At 51.1% G+C, this 9,473-nt stretch overlaps 1 protein-coding gene across 6 annotated transcripts in view; it reads right to left on the bottom strand.

Annotated features, from left to right (window-relative positions):
• Positions 1-178: 178 nt before the first annotated feature.
• The window catches only part of Arhgap44 (Rho GTPase activating protein 44), a 157,492-nt gene continuing 148,197 nt past the window's right edge, over positions 179-9,473 (bottom strand). For 3 of the 6 annotated variants that reach the window (XM_075992154.1, XM_075992155.1, XM_075992157.1), the window contains 4 exons: positions 7,738-7,895; positions 5,827-6,204; positions 3,533-3,584; positions 179-1,606 (listed from right to left, as the gene is read on the bottom strand). In XM_075992154.1, the coding sequence (XP_075848269.1) occupies positions 3,577-3,584; positions 5,827-6,204; positions 7,738-7,895 (544 nt within the window). In that variant the 3' untranslated portion in view covers positions 179-1,606; positions 3,533-3,576. The remainder of the gene's footprint in view (positions 1,607-3,532; positions 3,585-5,826; positions 6,205-7,737; positions 7,896-9,473) is intronic. The other 3 variants (XM_075992152.1, XM_075992153.1, XM_075992156.1) reach the window with 1 other exon arrangement.

The raw sequence follows: 9,473 nt of genomic DNA, 5'->3' as shown, positions 1-9,473 counted from the left end.
CTCGGAAGGATGTCCAAAGTCGGCTCTAACAGTTACATATTCTCCCTACCCAGGAGAGCATGGACAGCATTTGAGGCACTCGGCCTTCCCTGACGGCGACCTTCAGACTTCCTCCTGAGGCAGCCCAGGATGTGTGAATGCCCAGCTGCCTCTCCTGAAACAAGACCATGTGCCAAGCTCAGGGATAATAAATCTATTTTAATAACATTACTCTTGACAACAGTTTGTACATGTATTTAAAGATAACCTTCAACCCCCAGGCTCCGTTACAAATTGGGGGTTGGACTGCCCTTGCCAGGAAGTGCGCAAAGCTGTAACATCAAAAGTCTGCAGATCCCACTCTCGGAGAAGGGTGAGTTTACACTGCTGGGAAAAATAACTAAGCATTTAGAATTTTTCATTGTACACCTGTACATTGGTTTAGAGTGAATGGCTCAAATTAAACAAATATAGATTTCATATATATAAATATATCATGTATAGGTATATCTATTTTCAAAGGATCAAACTTTAAACATGGACTTCGCATGCATGGCCCAGATCCGTTTTATTCCCTTAATCCCAGAGTGTGAACAGGCTCCCTGTGCTCTTGCCCCAGGACTGGATGGGGCATGGTGAGAAGGACGAGCAAGGTCTGCTGGTGAGCAAAGCAGTCCACACCATGGGCTGGGTGGCCAATACCACTCCCTCTACCTGCTTTGGGGAACAGAATTATTGCTAGTCAGCTGTAACCTCCAGAAGAGGAGTGTCTGGCCCCACGTACCTACTAAGCTGTGTGCCTGAATGGGAAAGTTGCTCTCAGATACCTAACGTGTGGAGAACTAGGGTCTGTGGTCGAATCCTCAATTCAGGAATGCCAATATGGAGTAGAGGGAACCTTTTGTCAACACGGGGAGATGAAGCTGTCAGAAGTAGGTGGGTTAAGCTGTTTAATTTGGAGCTGTGATGAAGGGTAGCCTGAAAGATCTTTCTGGTTAGCCAGGACCCTGGCAGCAGGCAGAGGATAGACCGTACCCAGGACTTCTCTTGCCCTATGAAGGGGTCTCTCCTCCTGTCCTGCTTCCCCTCTGGTCCTTATGGTGATGCTGCAGGACCTGATGTACCAATCGAGACAGTAACTGGACCCTCTCTTGCACCCTCATCCTACAGAGGCCATCCTGGCAAGCCCTTGAGCGAAGAGGTGGATGCTGCTTGCCATAGAGGCCAAAGATGGATCAAAATAGGCACAAAGTCAAAAGGCAAAGGTCAAACAAAAGGCTGGAATCATCACCCAAAATGAACAAACAAAATCTGCACCACCAACACTGCCACACGGACGGGAGAGCTCTTTTTCCTCTGTCCATCTCCACCCTGGTGTTGGACATGACAGCAAAGGGCTGATGGAAAATCCTTGGCAGGCCAGGGGCGCTGCGCTGGGTGGTGTCGGGGGCCCATGGATGTATGTACACATGTCAGGGTGGGCCACATCAAAGAGCTGTGCTCTCAGACTCCTCTTCTGAGTCCCTCTTGTCAGTCACCGAGTGCCGCCGTGCGTGTTCCAGGGGGCTCAGGCGGAGCGTTGACCCCAGCTCTATGTGGATGGAGGGGACATCGAAGTGGACAAGATCTGCAGAGAGAGGAAGAGGTGACAGGGGGCCAATTGCAAACAGCATGGGAAGCAGGGCGGCCTGGCTCTGCTCAGGCTAGCTCCTTAGCAGTTGGGCTGTGGCTGGATCTGATCTGCTCCTGGGAGCCTGCCTGGGGAACAAGGCTCTTGTCTAGTCTCAGCCTCTGCACCCAGATCCTGATAAGCAGGGTGCCCCTAGGCAGGCCTCAGTAACATCTGGGGATCGTCTGCAGAGGCAGTCACTTAGAAACCGCTGTGTGTCAGTCAGCAGCTCAGCATCTTCCTTAGGATGCTGGATCCACCCCACCTGATTCACGTTTACAAGGAGCACTAGAAGGTCATTCTAGCAAGGTAGGGAGGATGAAGTTACAAGACTCAGTGTCTGGACATCTGGGAGTCAGCAAAGATAAAACAGCCTCACGGGCCGTCAGCTGGGTACTCAGCCCCTTGAACACCACACTGGGAGTGGTCCTGGAGCCTCAGCCACTGGCTAAGATCCTGGAGGGCCAGCCTGCTGAGGCCCTTTGCTGCATGAAGTGAGTTTGGGTGATGGGTCCCCTGGTATCTTCTCTCAGTTCTAGCATTCCTCTACCCACCGAGTTCTGAACTTTGGGTGAGTTTTGTCATCCTGAGCTGGCAACAGTATTCCAGCTGACACTACACCAGCCTGGCAGGGGCTCAGCCCTGGGCCGCTTGGAAGGTGAGTTTTGTTTTTGTTGGCTTTTTAAAAAACTGACTAAAACATGTTGAGAATAAGAAGTACCATACAGGCTTTACACTTGGATACTGCCCTCAAAGACGTCCACAGACACACAAGCACTGGGACAGCCCTACTCTGCACAACAGTGGAGATCTGTGGTCTGAAGCTTGGCCCAGCCAGCACTAGGTGCCCCCTATTGTGTGTGACATGGACCCCACAGGATGCCTAAAGACTGACTCTTCTGCCTGTGGGGCAGGCTGCTGCAGCAGAGGCGGGCTCTATCAGGAATGTGAACTGGCTCTCTGGATGCAGACTTGCAGATCTGTCTCCCCACAGGACTGTCAAACTGGAGTATGGGCATTCAGGAGCAGGAACGTGAGAGTTCAGACAGTGCTCAGCTAGCTCAGGGCTGTCTCAACCTTACCTTGGCGGTGCCCTCGAAGGAGCCTGAGCAAGAAGGGTTACTCAGCAAGAGGGCAGGACCTAGGGGAGAACCCTCAGGGAAGTTTTGACTGTTTCCCCCAGACATGTGAGCACCAGATGCCTCGCTGCTAGTCAGCAGAGCAAAATCCGCTCATTTCTCTGGCTGTCATTCATGCGCTTGCCTAATTTTTAGATCTGAATATCTATTCCTGATGAGAGGGAACCCAAGCAGATAATGATAAAATGCCCCCAAAACCTTGCCCAGGGTTGGACGGAGGACCTGCTGGCTACTGTTAGCACAATAGTGCTGCCCTATGGACCATCCAAGCTTTGCCTTAGCGTTGACAGTGGCACTGGGATCAGCCTGTGCAAACCTGTGGCCCTGCGCCAGACTTCACCTGGTGAGTGTTCTTGGGGACATGTCCCTCAAGCAAAGGGGTGCAGGGAACAGTCTCTGGGCACAAAAACTTCAGGAGCTAGTACAGCAGGCCTGTTAACTGGGCAAACTGTTAATCTAAGGAAAGGGGATCTGGGTGGAAAGAAAGGTCTGGGTCCTTCTGCTGGGTGTCTCCCCAGCTCCTGATGAAAAGAAAGGAAAGACAGGCCAGTGAGCTCAGAAAGCCACAGGCTCCTAAGCCAGGGGGCTCCCTGAGGCTGGGGAAAGCCAGTAAGTGAAGTAGGCATGCTGTTGGTGGGTCTGAGCCACATGCAGTGAGGGGAGGGGCTGGTGGGAGGGGTGGTAGCCAGGTGGCTGGCTGGGCCAGCTAGGAGGTGTAAAGCGAGGTGAGCTGGGGCCAGCTTACCCTGAAAATCCCCCTCACACGTATCCAACACTGCGTCACTCATGTCACACAGCTGCAAGAACATAATGATAGGATTCGGAGAGAGGAACAAACAGGATGGAACACATGTAACAAAACACTGCCCATGTCACAGTCCCAGATAGGCCACACTGACTCCAGAGTCTACACTGGACCTATACATACACGACACACAATGGTCTGCTGCCCAGAGAACACTAAAACGACAGAGACGTCGGGCAGGATGTTACTTTAGTCAAAATGTCACAGACATTCGGCCTGGGCTATGGAAAGTGACCTTCTATGCCTCACAAGCTAAAAGGCATTGTCCTTCCTTGACTGCTGATACCCACCTACCACTATGTCATTAAGTTCTTTTCCATTTTCTTGAGTGACATTGCTGTTCATCCTATGTCTTGCAGAATGGGTGACCTTGTATCCTTGCCCGGGAATGGTTAGAATGCTGAAGGTGCAGTCCCACAAGCACCTCTGGCCAGTGCCCACTATAGGAGCACAAGGGCAGCACCCACGGGTTCAGGACGCTCCTTAGGTTTGACTGAGCTAGTCAATGGGTGACAACAGCTGTGTACTCAATATCAGTTAATACAGTGTTACTCAGTATGTAACGGGTGACAGCAGCTGTGTGTTCAATATTGATCACTTCCGAAAGTACAGAAGCCAGGTTGCCTGGTGGCTCTCCCCATAAGGCTGCCACTCCTGACCCAGCACAGCGCTTGCTATTGAGTAGCATTTTCATGGACAGCCAAGAGCTCACCCCCACAAGCTGGCTGCCAACTCAACTAGGGAGGAACACGTCAAGTTTTGTGATGATGTGGTGGGGAAAGAAGGCAGTATCTGAGCAAGGTCCCACTGTACCTAAGTATGTTGGTGGTCTTTGTATGTGTGTGGCATATGATACTTGTGGCACATAATGTATGTAGGCATGTGGTTTTCTTAATGTGTGCATGAATATGTCATGTGCTATATGTTTGTGCATGCTATATGTACATATGTGTGTTATATGTGTGAGTATGGTGGTACATGTGGTCCAAGTATAGCTTATATATTTGTGTGTGCTGCATGTGCATGTAGTCCATACGTGCTGTGTGTACGTGGGTGCTAAGTAAACATGCAGGTATGGGGTATCTATGTGAGGTATACAAATGTGTATGCGCATATTGGGGTGTGGTGTATTTATTGTGGTGCACTGGTTTCTCAACTTGACATGAGTCAACTGGCCAAAGTCAACTGGGAAGAAGGAACCTTCTTGAGAAAATGCCCTCACAAGATTAGCCTGTGGGCAAGCTTGTGATACATTTTCTTAACTGATGATAGGAGAGAGGGTCCAGCCACTGTAGGTTCTCTCTCACCATCATGTCTGGGATCGCAGTCCTGGGAGCTATAATAGAGCAGGCTGAGCCATGAGGAGCAAGCCAGTAAGCAACACTCTTTGAGGGCCTCTACATCAGCTCCTGCTTCCAGGTTCCTGCCCAGAGTTCCTTTTCCAACTTCCCTAGATGATGGACTGTAAGGTTAATACCCTTTCCTCCCCAAGTTACTTTCGTTCATGATGTTGTATCATGGCCATAGAACCCTGCGACAGTGTGTGTGTAGTATTGCTGCAGGATATGTGACAGTACTGTGACACTCCAAGACAGCCGGAATAAGGGAATGATCACAGGACATTAGCAGCCGCTAACCTTACAATTGTGTGAGGTGAGTATCCGGGAGACATTTTCAAATGCCTCACTTCTTCCACAGCCAACACTGGCCACAAACTGTAATTTCATACATTTTCCTGGGAAGACAACTCCACCTTCATTTTGAATTTAGAGTACAATGCAGCAGTAAAGCAGTTGTGGGTCTGACTAATTTGCTGCTGGGGGGGGGGGTTGGTGAGAGAAGAGGAGACTTATTTTTCTCAAGGTGACCCATCTGTAATACGTGTCTGCAAATACATCTCCCTAGCGAGGCTTACTTTTCTCCTCAGGGCAAGGCGCTCTCCTCCAGATAAGTATCTGTACTGTTCAGTTGCTGGGCTTTTTCTGGGGGAAGGTGACACCGCCTCTGTGCTCTGATGCCAGCCTCTCTGGTGGTCTCACTCCGGACTCAGTCCCACCAACTGCACAGAATTAGATCCCTAGGCTGGAGAAGTCCCAAGAGCTCCCCTGCACACCGACTGCTCCCCAGGACCGCTTTCCCTAGGGGGCTTGTGGCCAGAGGTGACTGCTGCTCCGGGCCCTGGCACACTCTGCTATGCGTCCCAGGAGCCCTGCAGACAGCCCTGGCCTGCATACCTGTAGACATGCTTTCCCCCGGTGACATGCCGTCTAGCATGGGGTGCTCCGTGGACTGTGGACTTGAGGCCGACAGGCTGACACTGGGAGGCTGAGGTGGCGGCAGGGTGGGCCTCTGTCGGGGCTTAGGGGTGGGCCGAGACTTGGCTAAAGTGCTTGTGAAGACAGAGGGGGAGGCCAGGGGAGGGGCTGAGGCAGGAGAAAGCTGGCCAGAGGCCAAGGAGTACCCTGGCGGGTAGCTCAGTCCATAGGGGGATGGAGTGCTCGGTGGCGTGGGAGACAGGCTGACTGGGGATGGCTGGCCAGTGGGCTGGTCAGAAACAGTCCCTGGCTGCACGAAGGGGACCTTGGGAGGAATCGGTGCCAACTTCTTTGAAACTGTAAAAGAAAACAACACAGGACAAATGATTATCAGGAAAGCTCACTGGGACGACTGGCAGTGTGTGTTCTCATGGTTCCCAGCTGCCATTGCTTCCTCCCATGATGCCATGAGTAGCCAATGAGCTTGTAAAAATTCAGAGACCGCAGAGTTTTCTTAACTTACCACCTGCTGCTAACTTACTTCTTCCTCTCCTTGCTGAGTTCTAAGAGGAAGTCAGTAAGGCCAGCTCTACTGGGGAAGATTCTAATTCAGGGTGTTACCACAGCTGCTCAGGGGTGCCAGAGAAGGAAATGGGCTTGGAAGCTGCACAATGACTTGGTCTCTCATTGATATATCCTCCGGTTCCAGACACCTCCAGCGCACATTGACTCACATACCCTCTCATGTTTGGGCACTGGCCGCCCAGGCTTTGGTTTGTAATCTTTGAGTTAACAGATATAATAGCTTTTGTACATCGACCAAATTACAGTCATTACCATTCCTTTGTGCCCAAGTGTGATCACTTCTGTGTGCTGGGAACTGGCCAAGACTTTCCTAGTTCTTTGGAAATGTCTAATTAATTACTGTATATGGACTGTATAGTTAGCCCACTGTGCAATGGAACATTTGAACTCCGCCTCTCACAACTGTGACTTGGTAACTGCATCCCTCACTTCCATGCCTGTGGCCACGGGTCACTGTCTTTTACCCCTTTCTTATTAAGAATTGCACTCCCTGGGCACAAGTAGGGGCCCAACTGTAATTTTCTCTTTTGCAGTGCTGGGGAGTAAGAAAGTGATCAGGCCCCGAGCCACACCCCACATGGCTGCATTTTAAAGCGCAGCATTGCCCCGGACTCTCTGAAATGCTTCTCTTGCCCCTTTTATTACTAATCCTAGAGAACGCCTGCTACCTTGAATTGAAAATGAACGCTCTCCACAATGGAGTCGAGTACCCAGGAGATCCCACTGACAGGCAAACGCCCCAAGAACACGAACATTAGTCTTCAGAACCGAGGGCTGCCAGCACAAATACTAGAAGGACCTCATCTAAGTCTCCAGAGAGGCCCAGTGGCCTCCTCCCCATCTTTGCCCCTCTCCATAGCCACTCCATGAAAGAAAAGCCACTCTGAGGATATCTTATTTCCCAGGCTTGTCTCCCTGCAGTGTGGATAAGAGATAGGCTCTGCCAACTTGAGTCAGGTTTCTATCTTCTGCTTGCTCCTACATGCCTTGGGAATATTTTAGCCTCTTCTAAAAGAATAAACGGGCCTCTTTTGTATAGTGTGAAGAACAAGGTTTTCTCCACAGCAGTGTGGTAATTCAGCGGCATTACGTGGTGAAGCACCATAGCGTCAGGATACATTCCAGAAGTTCTGCTCCTCCATCCATGTCCTATGGATCCACTGTGGTCGCTGGTGGGGTTGGGTGATTTCTCAAAGCTCAGCGCTGAGACTGGGAATGATTCACTAAGCAAAGGTTTCAGGAGGCCCTTGCTAATGGGGAAAACGTCCATATCCGGCCTAAGAATGCTCAGCAGAGGGGACCTACCTTTCCGGAGGGTGTGAGGACTCTGGTCTGCAGGAAGCTGGCTGGGGCTGGCAGCCGGCTGTGGCCCCAGTTGCGACCCTGGGCAGGCTGTCCCCGGGATGGAACCTGGACTTCCTTTCTGCCCAGACCCCGGAGACAGCTCCTTGCCTTTAGACACACTGAAACACAAACACACAGGACAAGGGAACTCTTGAGCAGTCAGCTCCAGCACCCATCCTGTTCACTGCTTTGTCTCAGTCCCTTCTCAATGCCTTTGATGGTCCCGGATAGGGGAGGTGCCTCTCCCTTCCTGAAGCACTGATGGTCTGGGTTCCACTCTCAGCTTGGTATTCACAGCCAGCATCCTCTGCCCTCTGGTGACCGAGGAGCACCATGGAACACACATGTGGCTGCTCTATGTGCTGTCCTCAACCAGGGAAATCTGAGTCATTCTGAAGCTAAAGACCTGGATCTTCTTGTTCCTTCCATCATCATGGCTACCAGAATCATGAGGGCTTCCTAGAGTCAGTGTGCCCAGCAAGTGCTAGTAACACAACCTCTACTGCCAAGCCTCTGGCAATGGCTCTCCAATCAAAGGGGACATGTCTGACACTTGCAATAATCTGTACCAGTGAGGGATACCCTCCATAGAAGTGTCCCTAAGAGGTACCAATGCACAATAGGCCTGGAGTGCCTTCAGCGCCCAGGGGATCCATCCTCAGGAGGATTCATATGCACAGATAAGCCACACTGCATCTCTTGTAAGATGGGACAACCAGTGATGCAGTTGAGTGCTGCAAGAGGGGACCATCTCAGTCAATCTGGCCATGTGTCTCTTCTGTCTGGACCACTGTTACCAACATCTACATCTCTAAGATCTCACTGCCCTGTGTGCAGCTCCCATGGACCCAGAGTCCTGTGGGTGCAAAGCCAGCATCAGGGCTTCTTTGAGCTACAGTCAGCAAGCACTCCAACACACCCGGTGTTGGGCGCCACTCCCCAAATCCATGGTTATCTCCTTTGTCACTTTTATATTTTGAAAAGGAATTGTGTTCTACTCATTAAAGGAAGCAAGCAATAAAAAAAAAGAAATAACTGCAATCTGATTTAGGAACAGTATAAGTTAAAGGCTCAGGGTACTCAGCACCCCATCCCACCCGTGTCTGTGAGGGTGTGTGTGTCCCTAGCATAGCTGCCCAAGCAAGCAGCCTCTCTAGTTCTCTGGTTGCTGCATGAGAAGAGAAACAAACCACTCCATGGTGCACTTCCGCTTCCAGGTCTTGCCTTCTGCCTGGGCCTCACCAGGTACGGTATCCCTGCCTTCCACCCTGGACCACACTGAGCCTAGTGTTGTGTCAGGAGGGCATGAAATATAGACAGAAATCCCACGTTACTAGCTTTAGGCGGAGAGAGTTCTAGTAATGTTCACTGAACTGGTGATGGAATGGCAACGCCAGCAGACAGCACGCTGTGAAGATGACCGTGCCCTGGGTATCTGCCACCTTTAAACCACTGGTCTGCACTAATGTTAGTAGGGAAAACTGCCCCTACAAACAAAGGCAGAAGGGAGAAATGCTGACATCCTCAAGTTCAAACCAAGGAACGTATGCAGGCAGGGGAAGAGGGACATGGAGGGTGGAAAGTCCCCAGCAGGGGCTGGAGAAGTGCCACCTTCTATGTCTGCTTGGGGATGCTGCTCTTGGGAAGCCTGTGCTTCACCTGGTAATCCAGGGCAGGTGATGCAGATGACTGGGCAC

The sequence above is a fragment of the Microtus pennsylvanicus genome, chromosome 11 (assembly GCF_037038515.1).
Source record: "Microtus pennsylvanicus isolate mMicPen1 chromosome 11, mMicPen1.hap1, whole genome shotgun sequence".
NCBI lineage: Eukaryota > Metazoa > Chordata > Mammalia > Rodentia > Cricetidae > Microtus > Microtus pennsylvanicus.
This window is presented reverse-complemented; position numbering and strand designations above follow the sequence as displayed.